Here is a 26695-nt window from a genome sequence, read left to right on the forward strand (position 1 = left end):
CAAGAATCGAACCCAGAACCTAGTGATCCGTATTGGAACATGATGACCACAATTTTATAAATTTAAAATGCATATAAAAATTTTCGGAACCGACAGGATTTGAACCTGCGACTCTCTGGCAATCGTGGCGCTTTTAACAACTAAGCTACGGCTCTCCTACCGCCGCCGATCTTTATATCAGTCTTATAGCGACTGTAGCGCCGTCTAGTTGGAGTTTCTATCTACTTCTTTATTTAAACCTTTTAAAAATTTAAGGCAGTTTGGTTCCTATACGGCTATAAAGAATCATGCCGTGCCCTACAGTAGGCCGTTAATGGTTGATCAACCATTAACGGCCTACTGTAGGGCACGGCTTAGGGCCCAAAAAGTCCACCACGCTGGCCAAGTGTGCACGAATTAGTAGTTCACACGCCATTCACTATCCTTTTCCTTGACCTTTAAAAAAGTGTTTCATAAATGTTAAAATCAAAAACGCACATAACTACGAATGGTTTAAAGGAGGTTGCCGCGCAAGGGAACCCGAACTTCTTCAGTCTTACCATGTTACCCACTAAGCTGTCATGGCACATAGAAAATTAATCAAAAATAAAACCACGTTTACACTAACACACACTTAATAAAATGTATTATTTTATTCTCAAACACATTATACAATAGTGTTGCACATACTAAAGCACATACTAAAAGATAGCTAATATATAAGTAAATGCATTATATTCTACTCTTAAAAATAATTAATAATAATCCTAAAAACAAGGGATATAGTGTTCGTAACTAAAAGTAAAAATTAAGTTAGGCGGTGGGGATTATCTTTCCGCTATGGTGCTTTTACACAACGTAAACCGAGTTGCTCGTCACTCGGGGCAGGAAATACAAAAAAAACCGTAAAAAAACATTGCAAATTTAAATTTCGAACCATAAAATTGCGATATTAGGATATAATATTGCGATTTGTTATAACATTATCATGGCCCCCGACCTCCTATCTGCATTCCTTACAGAAACTTTACAATCAAAAGCAGCAACATAATATTACAAAAACAATAGTGGGTTTGACCGTAACAATAGGAAACCATTAGCTGTGAGGAAGATCTCCTCACAGGTAATGATACACAGCTGATGCGATTCCGAATACAAGTGTGTCTTACATATAATACAAACAAAAATATCATCGGACGATCGTATCTGGTAATGGGATTACCCCTAGTATCTTTGGGGACCCAGGTCCAACAATTCTTCTTTGGGGCTTATATAACTTCTAAAAAACCGAATTAATACTTCAGAGGCTTCTTAGGCTTTCGTTAAACGTTGTATACTTATTAGATTATACAGCTCGAGGTTTCACGAAAACTTTAATTTAGTTTAGTACTGTGTAGACGCTGAGGCGCAAGTTAAAGTAGGCCTATTTAACATAAACGGTTTTGGAAAAAGTCTACATAACAGGCTCTTTTTTAACGTCAAGTCTGTATGTTTGTAGCGCCAACGCAGCACAGTGTGTGTGATCTACCAACGGTACAGAATGCAGTTTTCACTACAACGAAGAGCCTTTAAAAATTAGCATCGGCTTATAGAAACGTGGATATGGTATTCTTCATCACACTTGCTCGTAACGATGACCTTATTACATGGCCATGGCCTACATAAGCCTCAAAATCCAAGATATTAGACACGCGTGTTTTGTTTTTTAAATTACCATACTTGTGCTTTATTTATGTTGACCCGATTAAGTTTACTTTGTACTTCACTACAAGTTATATGTATGAAAGTGGACCACTTTAAATTTAGCCGGGTAATACATATACATTTTTTTAACCAACACAGATTTAATGCTGACGATGCTGGCTGTATAACGGTTTACCTTGGCGCGCGAAAAAAAAAGCCGTTGCGCCGCTGTGCTGTGATTAATATTTTGGTAATATTCTCGCTTTTTGGTCTATTTTTAATAATTTAAAATGTCCAGTTTAAATTGGAAAGTAGAGCACTAGTAGAGATTTTACTCCGCCGGGAATAAAAATCGAGGCACTTATCGCGACTATCTTACCATTTTCGACCAAAAACTAGAGAGCGACCTAAAAAACTTTCATGCGGTAGAAAACAGCTTAAAATCAGTTCTTTTCAGAGAACGTATCTAAAAGTTGAGTGTGTTGAAAATCGTCGTATAAAACGCGTATGGTATCCAAATGACCTGTTACATTCTCGCCTAATACCGCCCCGACTGTAAAATGCAATGTTACCAAACTAAAAATAAAATCTTAACTTATTGAAAAAATTCTTGACTTATTAAAAAAAAAAAAATTATAATTATTATTATCCTTAGCTTAAGTAGCGTAAATAGATTCAAATTAAAACAAAATTGCTTAAATTATTTCTATATAATCAGTTGTTGAAATATAATATTACTCCCAAAATCAAAGGAAATTTTAGACATTTATCTATTTTTCAAATATAGTTACAATACGTTTAAAAACTTGTTGAACGATGTCAAACTCTTTTTGTATAACAATATTTAGAAATAATTAATAATTATTTATAATTTTGATATATAATAATATTTTATCAACTGTGGTGTTTTTGATAACTTAAAATAATATATCTTCGGCAGAATTTTAGAAGGTGGCTGGACTAACAATTTCAGTTGGGGATGAGTTTAAAACAGGTCCAGTGGAAGACGAAGAACGTAAAGTTACGTTAGCAAAGATGTAATTTATTCAGTTTTCTCATACGCGTCATCTTATTACGTAGAGTGGTCATAATATCCTTTCTATGTTTCATAATTTCGCGGCGCGTGTGAAGTCTTGCCCACCTTTTCTCGCGTGCATGCCTTTCCACGGAAGCCAACAGAACAAATCTTGCTTTTTTATCTAATCCTGGTCTTACCTCATAATCTTCGGTTCTACATGACGAAGCTTTTGCACCAGTTAAAGTACATGTACTCAATGCACTTACAGAAAAGATTTCTAGTAGTAACATTATCGCATACTCTTTGCTATCCTTCGATAATCTTTTACCAGCACACAAAATTGATTCATTGACGTATATGCCAGTATTTTCTATAAGTTCAATGAGATCATCATCCATTTCACGATACTTCAATGTCCATCTTGAGTCATCTCTGTCATAATTTTGGGGTAAAATAAACCTGCAACTGGATTTTTTTTTTGGAATATCTTCAAAACCGTCTGATCCATTTCTTCTTCGCTTGGCTTGATTTTTAACTTTTTTACGAATGTTTTCTTTATATCTGGCTCGTTTGTTTTTTTCAATTTCGTCTTCAATCGTCTCAATTACTTCTTCCTCCATATTTTCTATTTCTACTGATGATGCTGTACTAGATTCAGTATAGAGCTGTTCAAGTTCTGCCACTTTTTTCGCCAGCACTTCCATTCCAGAATTTATTTTAATATTATCACATCGATTTTCATCGTACCTTCTGAAGAGTTCGTCAAGACGTGAGTGCAGTTTCACCAATTCACTTGATAAAATTGCATTCAATGTTGGTTCTCTTGTAAATCCAGATGATCCGTTCTCCACCGATTCCTTTTCTTGACCATGGTCTCCAGAGTTAGCTTCCTTTTCAATGCCACAATCAGATTTATCACTAGACCTAACATATTGCAAAGTATTTTGATCGTTATGTTTGGCAAATGTTGATAAATCATGCACAGTTTGAGTTAAATACTTGCTTAATTCTTTGGATGAGTTTTTCAAGCTACCGAGTTCATTTTCGGTAGTACAAGATTGTTGTTTAAGTATATTAATATTGGAATCGATAGCCGGTGGCTTTGTTATACTTGGCATCATTGGTTTCCTAATTATTTTTAACATTAACGGTTTATTTGTTAACTCCGGTGTGTAATGATACGCGTTATTTTCTTTGATTTTTCTACAGTTTACGCTTTTTTCAAAGTCATCGTTTGAGCTTTTTGCAGAATGTTCCATCATAGATGGCGAGTGTGTTTCCGGCTGATATGAACTTTGACGAGGTTCTGCTGAATCATTTGGGTCGAAATAATTGTTTGTTTCAACTTCGTTATCATTATTTATTATTTCATTTGTTTTCCCATTGACATCGGGTAGCGGTGGCTGATCAGCTAATGGAATTTGATCGGACAATAGAGCTTTTAATATATCACAATTTGGATATTCCGAATGTAACGGTGTAGAATAACCAGAATTTCGTTCTGACCTCACGGGTTCATCACCTAAAATAATGAAAGACAAAGTTAAATTAAGTTAACTATATACCTCACTGTAGTTATAAGTATGTAGAAGTAGCATTCTTATTGAATTCGGGTAATGTCGTTTTTAATGAGGTACCATTAAACTGTTTAACATATTTTCTTGAATAGAACCGCCTTATCATGAAATTCATAATCATTCAATTTTAACTGATTATTTACAATTATTATGTTACTAATAATAAGACGTTATAAAAAAGAGAGTATTTAATATATTATTTAATATTAGCTGTTTGTTTTCAGTGTGACAAAAATATTTCATCGTTGCAGATAATTGTTCCTCGCACGTTTGATGAAAAACGTCGCATAACACACGTAGGCATCAATTATAATGTTGGTTAATGCCGTACCTATCGTCTCTGCAGCAGCTTGCACGCGTTATTTTAGGGGATGAGCATAGTACATAGCAAAAAATGTGACTGCAATAATTTAAACATTAGAAGTAAGAATAAACTTACAGTGCTAGTGCCGTAATTCGTTTAAAGGAAATTGCATACAATTCTACATTAAACTACCCATTTTCATCTTGGAGATGTCTCTTAAAAATTTCAAAGTTTGTATTAAACGTAAGCTTATAGAAAAATCCTATAGGTATAATAGTATTAAGGACTACGTAATCGATAAAAAGCTTAGGTGTGAATTATTGCTCTAACCAGGTTGCTCTTCTAATAATTTTAAATGGCATTGTGAGATGGTGATAACAAAAAAAAACACCCGGCTAAGTTTGTTGTGGGCTTCTTCATAGACCAGGACGCGTTTGGAACCCTCGTAACTTTAGTTTTAACTTTACGAATGTGGTTATCGCCATCATCTCACTACCGTGTAATTCTTATGTACGCATCAAAAGTGCCACCTACTTGAATAAAGATATTTTTGACTTTGACTTTGACTTTACTAGCATCATAAAGCATTTCAAAAATTGCAAAATATTTACCTGAAACATATTCTTCAGTGCTTCTTGTTTGCTTTGATAAATGGTTGCGATTGATATAGTTAATATAATTTATTGCATGTTTGTAGCTGTCTGTAAAAAAAAAAAAAGTATTTAACTGTTTCAAGAAAACATAGGCTCTGTGATAGAAACAAAATACAACTCTTAAACAAATTATTTAGGAAAGAAAATAATAATAAAATGAATGAAAATTGAATTAAAAATAGATCTAACAATATTATTTCTAAATTTTAAGGCCTCGATTATAATACTATGTCTAACACCATTTCATTTAAATTATTCTAATGAGTTTAAACTCGCCATATTTTCTGTAAGTTCGTTGCTGAAGGGTTCGGTATCCCGCTGGTTCTGTTTCTGGAAGTACCCTATGTCTACCTACGGAATGAAACTTATGTATGTATGTATGTGCTAAATTTCATCAAGATTTAGGACGTTTCAGCCGACCAAAGATTATAAATTATTCCACCCAGTAAGAAAAATAATTGAGAATCAAAAAATAGACTTGATTAAACAACTAAAAAGCAATAAATAAATATATTCGGCAACACAATTAGGCCGGTGCCAGTTAAATTTAAAAATTACTAAGTGAGTATATTTGTATTTTGTAAATATCTAAGAAAAGTAGCTAACGATACCGATTTAAAAATGTTGAAAATGAGTTACTTTTAAAAATACTCAAATATCCCTAGCCTATGATCTTCGAAGAGTTGCCTCGATTTCTCCAGGATTCCTCAAATAGGTCTTGACTTGATGACCACTTACGACAGGGGGAGCATGATTAGAACATGGTTAATAAATGACAAAGTTCATTAAAAAAAGATATAACCGAATAGATAACCCCCTTTATTGAAGTCGCTTAAAAAGCTGAAACATCACTCACTAGTTTTAAGTTTGACATAAACTGCTAGCATCATCCAATCCTGATCATTGTCTTCGTACGTGTCTAACTTCATTTTGCTCAACAGCTCGTCTATTGGACATCGCGGGTATCTCACCACTACCTTCTGGTTATCTATGTCGAATACCCAAGACCTGGGCACGCAAATAAACTTCTCATCTTTGTATATTGGGTACGAAAGCTCAACCACGTAATATTGATGTGTTCGTTTGTTACCCATCTGTAACAAAAAGGACGGAGTTACTGAATAGCATATACAGTTTTATTTTTAACGCCCTACGCAAAAACTACGGGGTGTTACAAGTGACGTGTATTTGTGTGTGTGAGTGCGTGTGTCTGTCTGTGGCATCATATTATTAAGGATTAAAGGACCTAGCCTGATGTAGCGGGAAAACATCGCATATGAACAGAGCAACGTGTCGCCCAGTGCCCATCAACCTAAAGCGTACGTGTTTAGCCTCATGTGCCTTTGATAACATCGGCAACCACACCCTTCAGATTCCATCCATGAAAGGCACCAAACATTTTTAAAGCATAGATTTGCTTAATAATATTGAGAATTATCTGAATATGGACAATACAATTAAAGACTGTGTGCGGGCAGCCTTAGAGAGACTAAAGATCACTGGTTTTTATAGGCATAACACTGACCGACTGACTTAGTATTTAATTATTACTGTAATTATGACTGTATTTCTAGTTAAAAGAAAAAGTATTGTTTAAATTATCCAAACGGACCATCTAACGCATTACGGTAGGTAAGTAAATAGAATCATAAAAGATTATACTTCTTATCGGTGTCACTTGCAAAAATAAAAACAATGAGATAACAACAATTAATGTAATGTGTTGCCGGCGAGGATCCATAGTGTCAAAAGTCGACACAAGTTATAGGTCAACAATAACTTTCCTTATTTTCCAATTAACTTATTTATTGCAATTATGTTTGTTGCAATTTCGCTGCTACAAAAACTTGAAAGTTTCTATCTTAAAAAGCTATGGGACTAAATATTCATCGGTTATGATTTGTGAACACGTTTTAATATCATATAATCACTATCTAAATGGAGTATGCATATTATTGTCAACTAACCGTTCTTATCAACACATTTCTTTGGCTTATTTTCGACTATACGCTACTCATAAATGGGGTCTAAGATTCGATCAATACATTTATTGATTGTCAACTCACCGTGATAAAATAAAAATAGCATCATTCTGGCGCTGTTTCCCATGTAGGGAGGGGGGTTAACATTAAATCAGACTTTCGCGCTTTTAAAAGTGATCAGAGGGCTTGCTATATTTGCTACTATTATTTTAATCAAGCTCTTGTCTTAAAATTATAATAAAATTAATTAAGTTTTAATTGTTATAATAAAGGATTTTTTTTGTTTATTTGCTTTAATAATCAATCGGAGTTCACTACAATACACCGAATAACCACGAAGGATACAGAATTTACCATGAATTGGTAGTATGGAAAAACGGTAAGGCTGCCCACACACAGGCAATATTATTGACCACATAAATAGTGATAATATTAAAAAAAAAATACTTATTTAGTCATAATATGTTGACAATATGCAGAATATTGTCAGTTTAAAATTCTAAATTAAAAAAAAAACAATATTCGTTTATTTCAATTGGGCATAAGAAGATACTCAGCAGTTACTCTTTTCCTACATCATCTTTCAAAAATACTGAAGTGTGTGTGGGGAGCCTTAGAAGGTATGAACGAGGTACGGATCTGGAATTAACATTTTCATCGTCCTTCGAGATTCAGTGTTTTCTGAGCTCACATGTTTTTAGACAGTAGAACGATTCTACTTGTATAGCTTGAATAAAATAAGTTGCTACCTACTTGATTTATGTTATAATCAGTTTCTTGTGAGTACGGTGGTTATCGCGTCGATGTTATTGAACATGTTAACATTAATTGTTGCATATTTTTATTTGCGATATCTGCTATTAATAGTGTATTTTAGGAAAACAGCTATGGCGTGATGCCAATAAATAAGCAACATTCGTAAAGCAAGTACAAAAATGTAATAAATCGCATTTACTCGTATTTTGGTCAGATGTTTTTGAAGAAATACATATTATTACTTATTTTTGCTTGCGATGTGGTTTTTAAAAATAATAATTATGTTATCATCATTACTTTTCTTCCGTAAATTATGATGTCAGGGTTTTCCGGGAATTATTATTTTGGATAACGGATTTTAAAATATTATATGTTTTTTTCTATTTAAAAATAATGATAAAATAAATGGCAACTGTGAGTCTTTATTAGTGGACTGTGGTGTCCGCCCTTTTTAAAAGAAACGCATTAATAGTTAGGAATTTTGTTAACAAAGGTTTGAAAAAAAACTATTCTAAGCAGATAAATAATTTGATTTTCCTGTAAAAAAATATACACTAACTTTTGCCCCCGACATTGTCTGCGTTTTTTTGTCTGTTTCAAGCATATTTTAAAGTCGCTTATTCTTGTAAAATAATCGGGTAGTTTTTAAATAGTACTTTTTTAGTTAAGTTTTGTTCAGGTGTCAAATATGAACTCGCAATAACTAAAAAAATTTAAATTTATTTAGCAGATTTTTTTATTATTTATTTATATATAGGGTAGTTACTCTTGATGATCGAACTATTTATTTGAATAAGATAATTCTTATTAAAATAAATACTGCGATACTAATGTAACCCTCTTATGTTTTTACCGGCAACTATGATATTTTCCCTAACGGACTTTTTGTAGGTAAAAATGAGCACTTTAAACTACATAATTTTTATGTATCATCAATAGTTTTGCAAAGTTATGAATTTTAAAGGCAAAATTTTGTTACTTTACATTATTGCAATTTTCGTAAGGATCTCCAGTTGGCGCTGAAATGGTTAAAATCGGTCCAGTAATTTTGGAGCCTATTTGGTATAAACAAACCAACAAAAACATGTTTCTTCTTTATAATATTGGTATAGATAACATAGAAACATACAAAATATGATTCCCAAAATATTCTGTTGGCCGCATTTTAAAATAACGTTCCCATTTGACAGTTGATAGATGTGGTATTACTTTGTTCCCTTAATATAAATACCGTCACCAAAACTATTTATTTCAATTTTTTTTTTTTGACATTTTACGAACTTAAAAATACTTCTAGGATAGTTCCACTATTCTCATGGTGATTTAAAACCAAGAATTCGATTCTACCGTCACACATTTTTTTGTGAGTTTTTTTTTTATTTTAACTATTTTTCAATCTAGTTGAACATTATCAAAAAGCCATTCAAAATTTTATAAAGCGTAAAGGGTTAATTTTTTCATTTTGGTAACAGGAAAAAAACTATTGATTTCAGTTCATGTTCGATGCCCGCTTGTATTATTGCAATTTCATTCTTTATACCTACACGAAAATTACCAAACCTATGCTTCTCATATTCCATGGGAAATTCAAGACATTTTTCTTTTTCTAGTGTTAATTGACTGAACAAACCAGATGATAAGTGAAATGTAGAGCAACACTTCGCAGGGTATACCAGGAACAAGTCCTGCAACGTGCCACCCTGTTTCAATAAACCTGAGGCGTAGGTGTTAATCCTCATGTGCATGTGATTACATTCCTTGCCACCATTGCTACGCTCCATTCCTTTCGGAGCGGAGCGTTGCAATGTTGCTTGACAGTATTCCCAAGACGTTATACCTAATACAAAAAAGTATCATATTTAAAAGTACCCTAAAAGATTAACTTAACGCATGATTATCCGTAACCTTAAAAACAAATCCAAACATAACCTAAACTATCCACACGTACAATGGTTTCAGACCAACCAAGTGCGGTAACGGTCCAGGAACAGAAGAAGAATATGAAGAACCTAAACTATAATAATGGCATGATAAATAGCTCGGAGTCAATGTGAGGGAGATGGATGGAGCTAGCTCGAGTATCTCTACATGATCAAATCATAACTGAGGAGATCCGTAGAGGAAAGAAATTCGTCGACATCTCCTTTGGCGCTACATTCTTGTCAGAGTGGTCGTGGTCATCATGGAGTGAAGCTTGAAGTTTGGAGCTGTAGAACACAGGCAGAAGACAAAAATTATATCTCCTGACAGGGGACATAATTAACGTGTCCACCTGCTAAAGCACTGTAACATGGAATAGGAAAAGTTTACCCCCGTTTATAATTAGCCATATATTATTTGGATATTATTTCCACATGTGCGCCAATGCTCTGAGATTTGATAAAGCTGTGAGAGAAGATAAATTATTGTCATATTTTCTTTGGGGATTTAACTGTATCCTCGTCATGCTAGCCGTGCTGATGTTATTAAGATTTCGCCACTTTTTTTACTGGCAGATAGACTGGTGCACGCACTCATTCGAGGGACCGCCCACAGCTAAATTGCCTTGATCAGTCCATCGCATGGGCGACCTATCGCGCTCTCTTGTGCTTTCCACCTTGAACTGCACAACAAGACGGTCTATGGAATGGATTCCAAGGATTAAAAGTTAAACAAAATTCGAAGCTGAAGTGGCAATGCGCGGGCCAAATAGCTCGGAGAACTGATGGACATTGGGTTAGGTGGCGAACCTGCACTAGTAAACGCAGCTTTGTTGAACCTCCCTGATCCGTTTGTGTCGTCTGCCCGTGGAGTGTGGATTCGCGAAAAACCGATCTACAAAAGAATCTGTTCAGTAGTTGACGTCCATCGGCTGATATGATTATGAAAACAAAATAAAACGGATGGTGGCTTAAAGATCAACGAGCACCAACAACTGGGTTTCACCGGACCTACATGCAAGCATTAAATGTCCATTCAACATCAGCATTATCAAATATTAATTCAATAGCAGCCTACTGCAGGGCCTGAGTCTCGTCTCCGAATTAAAAGGGGCTTATGCCGAAGTCTACCACGCTGGCCAAGTCGGATTGATCGACTTGACACGCCTTTCAGAACTTAGAGCACTGTCTCGGAGGTTTCCTCACGATGTTTTCCTTCACAGTTACGCAAGTGATATCTCAATTATAATATAAATTAACAAACGCATAATATGCTGTATCTTATATGCAATATGCATGTTACTATTTAAACACATTTTATAATAAGTATTTATTACTAAGAAAAATAAAGCTACCGACCAACGCAAAAAAATTACTCATTTAAAAATTACTACTGCTTTCTTTTAAATCAAAAAATAATCTAATTTCTCTCTAATTTCTTTTATTATTAATCAATAATAATATTTGAATATGTTATAATCTTGTTTTTAATCGTTACCATAAAATAAAACGCTTTAGAATAAGACGCAATATCAACATGTAGTATTACCAATACCAACGAACGTTGGTTTTCCAACGCTGAAAATTAACTTACGCACACAATAATCAATACACGCGGCTTTACAAAATATCTACGAATAAATAAAATTCGCAAGGTTGAACACATGTTTGACTTTCACTATTTAGAATTTGCACAGGTTTAGTTTAGTTTAGTTTTTATATCATGGTTGATATTCCTATGCCGCATCACAAAAATGAGGAAGCACACTTTTCACTTTTGCCAAATTCACAGGTGGACCAGAGTCAAAGTTACCAAAAACCCAAACATCCAATTGTCAACGAAATAAAGTTATTAATTGAATTTTGAACTAATGCAATAGCGTTAATAATCCCCGTATTTTTTTCACAATACCAATTGAGTATAGTACCTACGCGGTATTGATTCAAAGAGTTTATTAAACAATTTAAATTAAGTGGTATAGGCTCTTCGATGACCGCATCCTATAATACTTGGCATACCAAAAAATATAAGGCTATAATAACACATACCTCTTGCAACCAGAAGCACTATAAAATTTGTATTAGATATTTAAATACTGCTGAACATTTACAATAACCAGTAAATGCAAAAGTTCATTAACCTTTACCGTGAAACCACAAACAAAAAACTCCCGGTTACAGAAAATGCGTCTTACTTCAACGAAAGATGCGATGGAAATGGCTACCTCATATCTATTTATAAACGGCCCGAGTAGCGACGCGACGCGGCGAAGCCACAAGTACAAAGTCTGCAGAACGGAATTGTGTGAGAGAGATAGTTGTTGTTTGGTTTCGCTCACTGTGTCTTATAGGTTTATCATATATTTAAAACTCCAAGACTACATTTCTATAGCGGCCATTTTGAAATTGTTTAAGCTCACATTACAAAAGAAGGAATAAATATCCTGCTTCACCTAGCATTTTACTGAATTAGATGAAATGTAGGTTATTCATGAAACTGTAGCACTAATTGCTTGCAGTCTCCATTAAAAAGATCCAACCTTATTCTCCGAAAACTATGGCAAATTGACCCCACATTATATTATAATTAATTCAGATATCACATTACAAAAAATTAATAATTTAGTTAAAAAAGTACTGCGATAACGCGTAAGCAATCCAAGTAACTATATTACGAAAAAAAATCAAAACATTGTTTTTAAAAAGTGAAAATATTTCCATAAAATTAAGAATCCCTTTTTTAAAGCCGTATAAACACTATATCACTCTTAAAACCTACCTTGATCCATCCAGCCGCACAATCAAACGATTCACTAAATAATTTTCAGTATTGATTATTTCAAATGCAAAACATCAAATTAAATTGCTTAATTCAGAAGATGCGTCTAACTTGAACGAGAGATACGACAGCAATGAAAAGTTATTTTTAAACGAAGCGAGTGGTGACGCAGCGCGATCGAATAAAACAGCGATATACATGCGCTATGTCTGAAGGACACACGGGTATGAGAGAGACAGATAATATGTTGATTGGGTCCATTTAGTAGGAACTTTTTTTTCTTTTTTCACTACAAGTTAGCCTTTGACTACAATCTCAAAATTTAGTAAATTATGATGCAGTCTAAGGTGGTGGATCGACTAGGGGTATGGTAGTTATACCCATACCCCTTATCTTCGCGTTACGTACCGGAACGCTAGATTTAGCGTTTCGGTGCCACGTATCAGCAGGGTGGTAAAAAAACACGGATGCGGGATTCGAACCCGGGACCTTTCACTTAGAACTACTACGCTCACCACTGCGTCAGGGTATGTCATCAAAAGTTGTTTTTCATATAACGGCACTTTATTAACGGTCACACAATACGATAAAACTAATAAAAAATAAATTCACCACATAGGTATTAAAATAAAGCAAGTATTTAAATATTAAATAATTATCAATCAAGGTAACGAAAAGTGAAACTGTATCAAAAAAAAAGTACTCCAAAATAAATCACAATAAAAAATTAAACGTTTTAAAGAAAGGTTATTTAATTCGGCAACACTCTGTAGTTTATTAGAGTATTCGAGTAATCGTCAGTTAGTCGAATAATGTTTTTCATTTAAACTGCTAATGATTGTAGCATTGATTTACTGACTTTGATTTAACGATTTGATAATATGGCCTTCGTGTCAGACGAATAAAAACGTAAGTTTTATAATAATATGTATTATAATATTGTGGAAAGCGGTAATAGCCTAGTGGGTGGGGCTTCGGCGTTCCTTTCGTGCAGACCGAGTTCGAGTCCCAGCACGCAACACTGGCTTTCGGAGTTACGTGCGTTTTAATTTAAGAATAGAATATAATTTTATTGCTCACTGTTTACACATAGAAAGGCAGGTTGACAAGGCCTAAAAAAGTATTCAAAACAGTAGGTATACCCACAGCCGGGCGTACAATTATATTATTAAATAAGTATAAAATTATAAATTAAAAAAAAACAATCTAAGTAAATAACCACAATGTAAAACAGTGACAAAATATATATAAGTATAAGATTATTAATAATAAAACAAAATTGAAACAATAAAAAAAAAATCGCGGTTTAAATATCACTTTCTTCAAACGGTGAAGAAAAACAACGTGAGGAAAACTGCATGCCTGAGTTATGTAGGTATAATGTTCTCAAAGGCATGTGAAGTCTACCCATTCGCTCTTAGCCAGTGGTAGACTACGGCGTAAAAACCCTTCTCACGAGGAAAACCGTGCGCAGTAGTGGGCCGGCAATAGATTGATGAGGCCGGCAATAGTCGTAAGTTGAAAATAAATAAATAAATAAATAAAAAATGATGATGCTGATAATATTATAATCTTTAATCATAAAATAAAATCAGTCAGATTTGAAGGTCATAATATAACCTGTTAACCATAAATAATATGATTCCTAAGGTAATTTTGGACCTACCAATGCATAAGTTTAAAGAATGTGTTAAAACACATTTATTACAGCGAGGTTATTATACAATTGATGAATTTCTTAATGACAAGGTTGCTTGGAAGCATCCGGCTCCGCTTTCATCTCTCACAAGATAGAAAAATGAAAAATGTAAATTGTTAATGTTGGAAAAGAGCAACTGCTAAGTTTCTTGCCGGCTTCTTCTTGGTAGAATCTGCCTTCCGAACCGGTGGTAGAGTCACTACATACAGACAGACTTGACGTTTCAAAAGTGCTTATATTAGGCCTACTTGAAATAAATGAATTTTGAATTTTGAATTTTTTGAATTTTGAACCGGAATAATACATAAATTAAAAAAAACCCCGACTTTAAATAGGTATCGTGTACATTATTCTACTAATCAAGCCCTTTAATTTCATACCCATGTTGAGGGAGTTGTGAAAAAAGAACGCCATTTTGTATTGGCGGCCATCTTAGATTTGAAATATTTCATAGTTAATACGACTCTATTAATAAAGCCATTTGGCCAGAATAATTCTGAGTAATTGCCCTTTCAAATATAAACAAAATCGAAATCGGTTCATCTGTTCGGGAAATACGATGCCATAGACACACACACATACACATACAGACACGTTATAACACGGAGTCGTGTTTGTGTCGAATATAAATTGCTATTTGGTGGATATATAACCCGTAAATATATATAATAATACAAATTTTGACACGAGAACGTAAGAACAATTAATTAATATGCCTACCTCAATGCAGCCGAAAGCAGCAAAATAGTTCTCTGTGATGCTTGTTCTACAACGAATTGATTATTGAATGCACTAGAATTATGATTTCTATGACACAAATACGTCTTAATACAAGGAGAGATTCGATTGGAATGAACGACTATTTTCAGACAACGCATTACTTGGTGTTCATATATAATAATATTACACGATGCGATGTTCCTGCGTAGTCTGGAGGACAAACGGGCGTGAAGGAAATAGATATATTGCTTTGTTTCGCTTCTTCACACCGATTAGTTACCAGCTTATAGTCATATAATGTGATATATTCACTATAGCACAAACTTCTACAAGCTTCTACCAAAAGTAAGAAATTCATCGGCGAGAACGAAGGACATTGCAAGGTTATATATTCGTCGTTCGCTTGTTATTATGAATAATACGTATGTATGCACCATTGAATGTGTTTGCGGGGTTTTTTCCCTTGAATATTGTAACAGCCTGGAGTTAGGAAATATTCAATGTCCACTCCCGTGCGTCGGAGAGCACGTTATGCGCGTCACTATTATCAGTGATATGTTATATAATCGTTGAAGCCCAACGTCCCGCGTTGGAGTAGCATCGCGGGATTTGGCTCTGAAACCGTCCCTCCTAGGGGACTATATTTTTCATGGAAAACTCTAAAGGTTCAGCCAGTAAAATAGCAAAAAACTTATTTTTGGTCATTGTCACTTCAAATTACTTTCAATAGACTGTGTCCTTCAGGTGATACGAAGGTTACAGGGTCATCTAGTTTTTAATAAAAATCCTTAGAAACGTTTTTTTAAAAGGACCTTTTTAAGGGAATTTATCATAGAATTAAGAACATTCAGAATCCTCATTTAGCCCTTATTGTATACAGTGCATTGTGTCCAAAAACAGTGAAAACAGCCCGCGCACGTATCACTTTACCCGCAGCCTACACTAGCTCAGAAATTTTTTTTCATTTTCCCATGTAATGGTAAACGTTTAGACCATTATAAATTACTTTTAACTACTTTGTATATACGCAGTGACTAACCGTTTGTTCGAGAAACACTACTAAAATGGAGTGGTCTTGGATTCTCTAATATTAGTCGTGTACAAGGTTTCTGTATGTTCCTAATTCTGTGGAGCTTATATAAGATTTTTTTTAAATCAATTCTTAATACTAAGTTATATATAATGTTAAGGATTACTTAAACAATAAAAAAACTTGGGTGGCTCTAACTTTATAGCTTAATATTGATTTACCGTGAGATAGAGACAACAAAAAAAAAGATTTACCCGGCTAATTTTGTTGTGGGCTAAGACCAAGGCGCGTTTGGAACCCTCGTAGCTTTATGTTTAATTTGGCGTACGACGTTATCACCATCCCCTTACAATTATGTAAACATATATGTATGAACGCTTCACAAGTACCTGTGATAGGCCTACATGAATAAAGAAATTTTGAATTTGAATTTAAAACACATATAGTTTAGAGGTGCGTGCCGGGATTCAAACTAAGTCCCCCAAAAATTGAAGCCGTAGCACTAAGCACTAGGCTATCAAGGCTTCGAACCTAGGACTCAAAGAATCAACCGCGATTGCTGTTTTCGCAAAGGTACATGTTGATAACGCAGTCACGAACATCACGTCTGTACATTTGAAAGGGTTACGCAGTATACAGTAAAGCGGGGTTCAGCAACATCTGTCAAACTTTGTAGTAGTTCCAAATTTTATCACGACTACAAGCTAGCATTTTCTCTAAGTTTATAAAAAAAAAGCGTAGGTCATGTCCAGACGGACAAGGTCAGTGAGTCTATCTGTTTACGTATACGTATTATAGTGAAATGAGGTCATAAAGCAAGGCGCACGCCCGCCTCCGTTATTTGGAGTAGAGACGAGTTCGTTGGAACGAGAAAAAATCCATAGGTTAGGGTTTTGACCTTGAAAATTTATTAAAGTGAATCATCTATCGGCGCGCCTTGACAGTGAAATAAACCTGGATACCGTCACGGCAAATGGCATGATGGTATTTTATGACGCTATGCTTCTACGCTATTGCAATTATTTTATTATATATGTATCATCATCATCATCATCCGCAACCTATTAACGTCCCCCTTCTGGGCACAAGCCTCCTATCTCATAGGTGATGTGACAGTTTTAGAGCATAGACCCACCACGCTGCTGCAATGCGGTTTTGTGGGCTTTAGCGACTATTATCACAAGTAAGTGATAATAACCGATACAGACAGCGTATCGGTTGGCGTGCTCTCCAACGCACGGGAGTTGACACCGGCGACTTCCTAACACCGGCTCATTTTTGGTCTGACCCAGGGATCGAACCTGGGGCCTCGTTACCCGTACTAAAATGTATTTTAACCACTAGACCAACGACGCAATTATTTATGCATATTACTTATAATATATAAAAATATTGAACCCATTTTTAATTTGGAAATTTTGTGTTTTACTTTATATTTTACTAGCATTTCATTAAGTGTTTTTTAATTTACTATAAAAGGTAACATTTGACGTACCTACATGTTTACCGGGAATCCCGTGAAAGCTACCTTTTTTTTTTAAATTTCGGCGGTTGTTTCTGACAATATAAGTTCAGGCAGCAAAATAAACAAACAAACCTTTCAGCTTTGTAATTTTAGTAGATAAGTATAGATTTTGGAATTGCCTTTTCCAGATATTGGCTCAGATTTTATATGACTGATCATTCAATCAGTCAATCAACTTTTGTTTTGCTAGAATATGGAACATGCAACATTCTAAGTGATATACAGTATACTTAATAACTGACCCACGTTTGAGTTTTTTACTCTGGCTCTAGATAGAGTCTATACTCGAAAAAAAACACGCTTGCGAGAACTACTATTAAAAAATTAAAGTCCTTGTCGAATATGTTTGTGACCGAGTGGGCCAGTACTTATAAGTCAGCTCTTCCATGTTATTTTTTAGGTGTCTGCGTTTAACTCGCATTTTTCCAGATTGAAGGCTGTGCCATGTTTCGAGCAGGGTGCAATGAACGCACTCAAATTGTGCGCAATAGTCTGTGGAAGCGCAAACAGCGATATATACTCGTATATCAATAAACAACTAGTAGACTGTGTTGTTTGTCTAAGAGGGCGTTCATAAATAACGTGTTTATTAAAAATTTTTGTCCCTCCCCCATGCCCCAATGTCACGTGAGATTATTGTAAAAAGACCAATGTACCAAAATAGTTTTTTTTTGAAGTTATACTTCTTTTGGCGCGATGGAGAAAATGATGAGAGTGAATTTTTACGATGCGCGTGCACACCGACACCTGAATTCTACATCGTAAAGTTAGTTCTTGGTGTCATAACTGGTGACATAAATCGATAACTTTGTTCAAGTTCAAGTTGTATATTGTAGTAGTTTTATATTTAGAACACATGCTTCGTAACAGGACAAACAGTCGCTGACCACCACAACAGTAATGGCGCAGTCACCTGAGAAACAATATTAAAAAACAACTTATGACCATAGAGACATATAATAACTATTCTATTCATACCAACATTGTGAGTGCCAGAAGAAAAATAAAGAAATTATTTCAGTTGAATTTGCGTCACCGCCAGTCACCGCGATTATGATGTTTACGTTAGTTCGGATGTCTTTTATTCAATTTTATCGCGGTATATTCAGTGTTTTTCGGTACAAATCGAGTGCAACATGATTGAAATGCTCATTTACAATAGTTATTTATCCAAATTATAGTATAATTATGACCTAAGTAATTATTCAAAAATACTAAAAAAAAGTCTTGAAGTGACAGCTTCGCTGTGACTCATTTTGTGGCAAATTGGAAATGGTGAACAACTTGACGATTTCGAGTTTAACTTCTTAGAATCACGTTTTGTAACTATCCCAGAAGCTGAAACTAAATGTCCACATGGGATCCGATTATTTAATACAAATGAAGCTGTAATAGTAAAATTTTAAATCTTGCACAAGAGAAGACCATCTCAATAGCGAAAGATGTATTCACTGGTTGTACTTCGGCAGAGCAAACTACTTCCTTCCGTCAAAAACTACACAAAACGTCATTAATTGATACTGTCTATACTGTAATTGATACGTCTTCTACATGATAACAATAAATATAGACGTGTCTGATGGCTTAGCAAATGGGGCTGTTGGTAGGCTAGTTTATATATAATGCATGTTTAGCTGTTGCCCGCGACTTCGTCTGCGTTTGATTTTGTTTTTAAAGTATTCAGTATCTCTAAGCTTTAAATGAGTATAGTAGTATATATATATATAACATGTGACTGTCAATTAATTATAGCAAAATTATTTGCAATAAAATAAAATTGCGACTATAATTAAAAATCTAAACTATCCTATCTCTTAAGTTGGAACAGACTGCTCACGGTGTGCCAATTTAATTTAAAATCGGTTAAGTAGTTTAGGAGTCCATCGCGGACAAACATCGTGACAAGAGATTTATATATATTAAGATAATGATGATAGAGACGTAAATGTTGTGTTGCTTGAGTTCCCGAACTCATTGCAGATTGGTTAAAAATTTCGAAGAAAAGTCGCTGAGCATCAAATTAGTAAAACAGCAGTGCCTATCACGAGAAGATCCTCGACTATTTCTATAAATAACAGTGAAACGATTAATGTTAAACGTTCGCATTTATCTTAGCCGGAAAGTCGCGGTGTCAATTCCCGCGCTTCGAAGAGCAAGTTAAGCCGCACGTCGCGTCCCGGTCATCATCACTGACTTTGATATAATAGTCGTTAAAGCCCACCAATTCGCATTGGAGCAGCGTGTTGGGTCCTTTTTTCTTTAACCATCTAATATGAGAATGGAGGCCTTAGCCCAGCCATGGTACGTTAATAAGCGCGAGATAAAAGCGACAAATATTAATGGAGTAGCCTTTTCATACCCTCTAACTTATATATAACCGATAACGTATAGTATATAGCATGCGACGCGCTTTCCGCTTTTCCGATTTGAAAGAGTATAATATCAAGCATGTATTTTTTTTTTTAATAATGATCTGATAAATATTGTCGGAGATAAAGAAAATAACTCTTCACAATTAACAGCAAGTCGCAAGGCATATGGGACAACGATCGAATGCATGCGTACCATCCTACTAATATTATAAATGCGAAAGTATGTGAGGATGGATGTATGGGATGATGCGTATGCGGACGAAGTGGCGAGGATCCGCTAGTAATAATAAAATAATATAAAAGATTTTGTGTTACAGTGATCGTAACAAAAATATAAATAAAAAAGAATAAACACATGCAGAGACCCTCATTTTACTTTTTGTTTTATTATCTGACATAACTACGTTTTCCCCCGGGTCACAAACGCACGCACGTCGTATTTATGAACTAATAGAAATACATATGGAGAGTCATTAGAAATGGAAAATTCGACAGTTTTCCTAGGAGCTACCTTGGATTGTAAGCTACAGTGGGGTACCCATATCGAGACACTAGCGGGTAAGCTCAGCTCAGCTGCTTATGCTGTCAGAAAAATTAGACAGTTAACAGATGTTGAAACTGCTAGGCTTGTTTATTTTGCATACTTCCATAGTGTAATGTCGTACGGGATCTTGTTATGGGGCAGAGCTGCTGATATAGAAACTATATTTATACTACACTTAGATCACGCGAATCCCTTCGTACCAAATTTAAAGAAATAGGTATACTTACAATAGCCTCGCAATATATTTATAATAATATCATCTTTATTAAACAAAACATAAGTAATTATAAACAAAAAGTCGATATAAACAGTCGACTAACTTGAAACGGACATAAATTAGTGATATCTGCATATCGTCTGAGAAAGATATCCTTTGTGGGGATGGGTGTATGCTTTTAAAACATGATACCGAAGCTAATATTAGATCTACGTTTACCTAAGTTAAACAATATATTAAAACACATTTAATAAATCGTGGTTACTACACGATTGATGAATTCCTTAACGACAAGGCTGCTTGGAAGCAGGCCACTTCGCTCTCATCTCTCACAAAACGGAAAAATTCGAAAGATTGTTAAACTTTAAAATGATGTTGGAAAAGATCAATCTGCTGAGTTTCTTGCCGGCTCTTCTCAGTGGAATCTGCCTTCCGAACCGGTGGTAGAGTCACTACAAACAGACTTGACGTTTCATAAGTGCTTATTAATTAGGCCTTCTTGAAATAAATGAATTTTGAATTTTGAATTTTTGAATTTGACATATGATTTTTGAATTTGACATATCAACGTCCCACTGCTAAGTACAGCCCGTCTCTCTCATAGTAGGGGGTTGTAGAGCCGTACACGCTGCTCCAATGGAAGTCGTGGTCTGCACTTTCTCCGTGAGGAATCTTCGTGACTCGCTTAGCGCTCCGAATGAACTGCACTTATGGTACATCTGGTGTTTTTCCGAAAAAAAATCATTCATTCATTCATTGTAGCGCCTTAAACTAGTTCTGCAGCGCTACACCCGGTCCCGTTAGCTGGTAGTATTCCGAGGCATTCGGTTCTAAATGCGCACTCTTGCCCTGAGGTTATAGTCCGCAATAGCTTTAAGGAAGCAAAAAAATCTAATTCGATACAGCATTTTCTGAGATTAGCGCGGTCAACCAAACAATCTCACTATCTTGATTATATTTCAACTATGCCTATCGGATTTTGAAAGACAAATGCGACAAATAGCGATGTTATCCTGTAGGAGCTGTTGGCTTATCCGGGATAAAAATAAGCCTATGAGGTATTCCAGGATACGCATGTGTTAGGAAATAGGGAATTACAGCACTTTATGATAAATAGCAGAGGTTGCTCTATACAAAAAATTTGTTTCAAAAGTCCTGATGTTATAAGTGATCATAGTAGTTATGTTTGACCTGTCTTATATGTCTTGTATCAAAGGGCCTAGCGTTATAACATATGATAATGTTGTAATTGTGTTTATAAGTCTTGTTTTAATTGATTGAATAAAAGAGCAACGGTAGAGTTTCTTGCCAGTGGTCTTCTCTGCCGAAGACAGCATTACGAACTGGTAGTAGAGTCATTTGAAGGTAACAAGTAATATGAATTATAGAGAAGCTTAATTTACAGTATTAGAGTCAGTCCAGTTGTTTTATTTCACTCCTTGGGAAGTAAGGTTTATAGAGTACAGACCCACAACACTGTTCTAAAGCAGGTTGGTGGGCTTTGAAGATTTCTTTTATAAAATGAATACTTTAATAGGAAGGAAGAATAATAGTCATGAGAATAAATGATTACTGCTAAGAAACTAGGTATTTAGCTTCAATAATACTGTTAATTAATCAAAGATCTAAGTGTGAATGCCATGGTCTTCCAAACCTATATTTTTTTTAGCACATGCATTCGATCGTTATCCCATATGCCTAGCGACGTGCTGTTATCTGTGAAGAGTTTTGTCCTTAATCTCCGACAATATTCGTCAGATCTTCATTAAAAAAACATGCTTAATAGTACACACTTTCACATAAAAAAAGAATTATTAAAATCGATCCATATTTAACAGAGCTATAAAGTAAAAATGATAAAAAATTTCATGGCATTTCCCGGAGGAAACTTGCTGTTTATCGGGATAAAAAGTATCCTATACCCGGATTCCGGTTGACCTCGAATATCAGGTACAACTATACCAAATTTTATTTAAACCCGTTCGGTAGTTTTCACGTGATGCCCGAACAGACAGATAGGCAGACAGATAGACGGACAAAAATTCAATACAATTCGGTTTTGGTCTCGACACAGTATCTATTATAAGGCATCCCCTGGTCAAAATTTTCAACATGATTCCTAAGGTAATTCTAGACCTACCGATGCATAATTTAAAAAATGTGTAAATACACATCTAATACAGCAAGGTTACATTTGATGAATTTCTTATTGAAATCATATTTAGAAACAATTTGCTTTAATCGAAGCATGTCCATAACTAAATGACCGCATGAATGACATAAAACCATGCTGGTACTGTCAACACTGAAAAAAGTTCCAATTTGACAGCACAATCTCCATCTGAAATTTCAATTTGTCAGTTTGCCCCCATTAACAAAATGATCCGCCGTTTATTTAATTTATTAGTTACAAAAAATGTGATAAATGAAGAACCGCTCAACAGATTTCGTGCAAACTTCACAAAAAACATCTATTTAATAGTCCGAACAATGCCTAAACCTTTGGTTTGGATAGGTGAGCCCGTTCTTGAGTTATAAAATTACAACGAAAAGTGGCATTGATTTCTATATATATAGTTAGATAGAGATAGATATATAGAATAGAGAAGAGAAGATATACAATTAAAATATATATATACTATAGATATATAAATGCACATATACGAACAACATAATTATAATGAAAAATAGTGATGGCTAACACGGCTTTTGAAAATAGCTAGGGATTTAGAGCGACGAATATCGTCAGGGAGTGAATTCCACAGCGTTGCAGCTTTTATTGTGAAGGATTCCGAGTAACTTTGAGATTTACATTCTGAGAATATTCTCCCTAGCAGATCGCTGAGATTCTTGAGACATACACGGGCCAAGGTAATTAAAGCGTTGATTAAGGTAGAGTGGTGTCCAAGGATGAAAAAGAGTAGAATACAGGATTAAAAGGCTGCTGCCTAATAGGAAGCCACTTCAGTTTTTTGGGATACTCAGAGATGTGATAATATTTCCTGAGACCAAATATGAATTTTATGCATAAGTTTAGCAGTCGCTCCAGAATATCCAGAAGGTCTTCAGTCAATTCTAAATAACAGGGAACGCCATAATCTAAAATAGGAAGAAGAAGGGTATGGGCTTATAAAATCTAATTAATCAGAGGACTATCCATTTTGCCGGCCATCATGCACAGGATGTCGTTGCTGCGCTCCCCGATAGTGCACAGAAGCGAGGCGGTCTTACCAGCCATGGGCTTCTTACGCCAGATGGCTTTGACGCACTACATGGCATGGCTGATGCACTACAGAACCGAGGCAGCCACAACAGCACGCATTATTGTATTGCACCCCCAGAGCGCTGAAGCCTTTTGCGTATACCAGAACCGCAGGCGGTGTTCAAGAAAGTGCGCTATGAACAGTGCGATCTTCACAGCATCTGTACATCGCGAAAATCACGCTATTTGATAGAACGTTTGTATAACAAAAACAAGCAGTACAGGATTTGCGACTCTAAAACCAATAACATTAGTTCTATTTTACTTTGACAACACATAGTTTGCTGATGCGACAAACGACTCCTCGTTTGCTAGCGAGGAAATCTAGTACTAAGGCTACAGGCGTATGTTCAATTCGATGCAATAATGGCGCACGATAAACCTATTGAAGTCGATTACATTTTGTTCAGCTATAAATAAACGATGATCGCAAATGTGTAGCAGATGACCTCTATGTATCCGAATTTCTGATGCGCAATAATTGCACATTCCAATTGGTATTTCCACCAATTTTTTTTTTTTTTTTTAAATAAATAATAAATAAATAAATAAATATACTACGACAATACACACACCGCCATCTAGCCCCAAAGTAAGCGTAGCTTGTGTTATGGGTACTAGGATAGCTGATTAATATTTTTATGAATATAATACACATAAATACTTATAATATACAGATAAACACCCAGACACTGAAAAACATTCATGTTCATCACACAAGCATTTTCCAGTTGTGGGAATCGAACCCACGGCCTTGGACTCAGAAAGCAGGGTCGCTGCCCACTGCGCCACTCGGCTGTCTACCAATTCGTAAAATGTCTCGTTTGATTGGTCGAACACAACCAATCGCGGAACATGTCAGTGTTGCAAGAACAATATGATAATGCCCGCCTTAGGGAGTTTTACGATTTTTTGCTAATAATTGTCGAGATCAATATGAGACTATTTTTATATTTATATACACTTTTGGGTACTTTGGAAGTATTAAAAATAATAAATCATGATCTATATATTATCGAAAAAGCTTACTCATTAGTGCCCAACCTAAACCTAGGATCCGTAGAAGGTTTCTTTGTAATGTAAACAAGATATAAATGCGGTTAAATGAACGATGACAGTTACTACGAAAGTCCTTTGATTTTGATGTGAGAGACACAAAAACTTGCATTTAGGTTAACAATCCTACTAATATTATAAATGCGAGATTTTGTATAGATGGATGTTACTTATTCTTTCACGAAAAAACTACTGAACCCATTTGACTGAATTGTGGAATTTGTACTAGTAATACTTAGAAATAATCTGTTAATGAAAAAAAATATAGCATGAAGACCTTACTGGCGCAGTGGATGACATTGTGGCTCATATACCTACTTGGAAAGTCCCAGGTTTGATATGCGGTTCTATCATACCACGTTGATCCTGTACTGGGATATGTATACAAATCGCGAGTGTATAAGTGATGATGCTCCGGTGGAAAGATTATACTCTGGATTAACACAGACTTTTTATCCCGGGAAAATGAAAAACCAAAAAACCGCGTTGGAAGCCACGGGCAACAGCTGGAAATAAATAAAAATAAGAATTTAAATCATAAGAATTTATAAATAAATGTGTTTAAGCTTTAAAGAGTTTACCATGTTTATTTTTTTTATAGGGGATGATATAAATGAAATGTTTACTCGTAAGTCTATAAACCTGAAATTTAAAAAAAGGTTTTTTCAAAGCGTACACATCGAGAAAAAAAGGATTTATACTTAAGGAATTAAATAGGTGTGGGAATTCTTATGGTTTTGCGGTTAGAGGCACCAAATTATTTAGTTTAATAATTATTATTCATAAAAAATACGTATTTATAATCATTTTTTGATCCTGGAAATACGTTCTGTACACACGATGTGCTCTCAAAAGATTTTGACTTCAAAATACCCATTTAAACCATATTATGCGTTCCACTTTTTGGCGGGAAGTCGGCACACTTCGGCAACTAAGCGCGCGCTTTTTAAGTTCCCCATATTTTTTGTTTAATTTTGTCTCTAAACACAGCAAATTAATATTTGGCCCCAAAATGGGGTCGGATATCGACGAAGACGAGGATACGTACTCAATGCGAAAAAGGAAGAGAGCAGAGTGGCAAGTTGATGAAGCTAAGTACATAATGTATTTTTAAACTAATTATAAGCGAAAATTACGCTAATATGGACATAGAGTCGAAAGAAAAGGAAAAATTGGGAAACAAAACCCAAACAAACTTGCGAAAATGTTCAGTAACAACGTGAAAAGCATTTCTAGTGTTTACCCTATTAATGCCTATAAAATAGGTGTCGCCTTTAAAAATGCGGCATTGGCCATTCGTTTTTTGAAGCTTGAAACTATCCTTAATACTAATAAAATAAGAGCATTTATTCCCGCTCACTTAGTTGAACAAGTGGGGATTATTAAGTATGTACCTACCGATATGTCCAATGAAGAAATTTATAGAAATCTAACATTTCATGCAGACGTAATTTCTATCTAAAGATTCATGAAAAGAGATTCTGAAAGGAAATTAATACCTTTATTGAGAGTACCATTATTGAGAATGTTATTGCAACTGTAGTTGTTTCAAATTCAACCACTCGGCTAAATTCTGTAGAAGGGAACAAATGTGTTCATCTTGTGCAGGAAACCACTTGT

At 35.0% G+C, this 26695-nt stretch overlaps 1 protein-coding gene across 4 annotated transcripts; it reads right to left on the bottom strand.

Moving 5' to 3' along the window:
* Nucleotides 1-2536: 2536 nt before the first annotated feature.
* On the bottom strand, nucleotides 2537-25438 carry LOC120631495. 4 transcript variants are annotated; one of them, XM_039901111.1, is made up of 4 exons: nucleotides 25394-25438; nucleotides 6071-6308; nucleotides 5173-5262; nucleotides 2537-4202 (listed from the first exon to the last, which is right to left on the bottom strand). In XM_039901111.1, the coding sequence occupies exons 1-4, from the start codon at nucleotides 25427-25429 to the stop codon at nucleotides 2689-2691; spliced, it is 1878 nt and encodes a 625-aa protein (XP_039757045.1). In that variant the 5' UTR covers nucleotides 25430-25438; the 3' UTR covers nucleotides 2537-2688. The 4 variants fall into 4 exon arrangements, with proteins under 4 accessions (XP_039757045.1, XP_039757062.1, XP_039757053.1 ...); XM_039901128.1 differs by lacking the exon at nucleotides 25394-25438 and adding an exon at nucleotides 15070-15184; XM_039901119.1 differs by lacking the exon at nucleotides 25394-25438 and adding an exon at nucleotides 12651-12765.
* Between the last annotated feature and the right edge of the window lie 1257 nt (nucleotides 25439-26695).

The sequence above is a fragment of the Pararge aegeria genome, chromosome 2 (genome assembly GCF_905163445.1).
Source record: "Pararge aegeria chromosome 2, ilParAegt1.1, whole genome shotgun sequence".
Lineage (NCBI taxonomy): Eukaryota > Metazoa > Arthropoda > Insecta > Lepidoptera > Nymphalidae > Pararge > Pararge aegeria.

Coding starts and splice junctions, on each gene's coding strand:
- LOC120631495 (XM_039901111.1), bottom strand. CDS start 25,429: ATGATAGAACCGCATATCAAACCTGGGACTTTCCAA. Junction 6,309..25,393: donor TCAAACCTGGGACTTTCCAA/GTAGGTATATGA, acceptor TTTTTGTTACAG/ATGGGTAACAAACGAACACA. Junction 5,263..6,070: donor TTATGTCAAACTTAAAACTA/GTGAGTGATGTT, acceptor TTTTTTTTACAG/ACAGCTACAAACATGCAATA.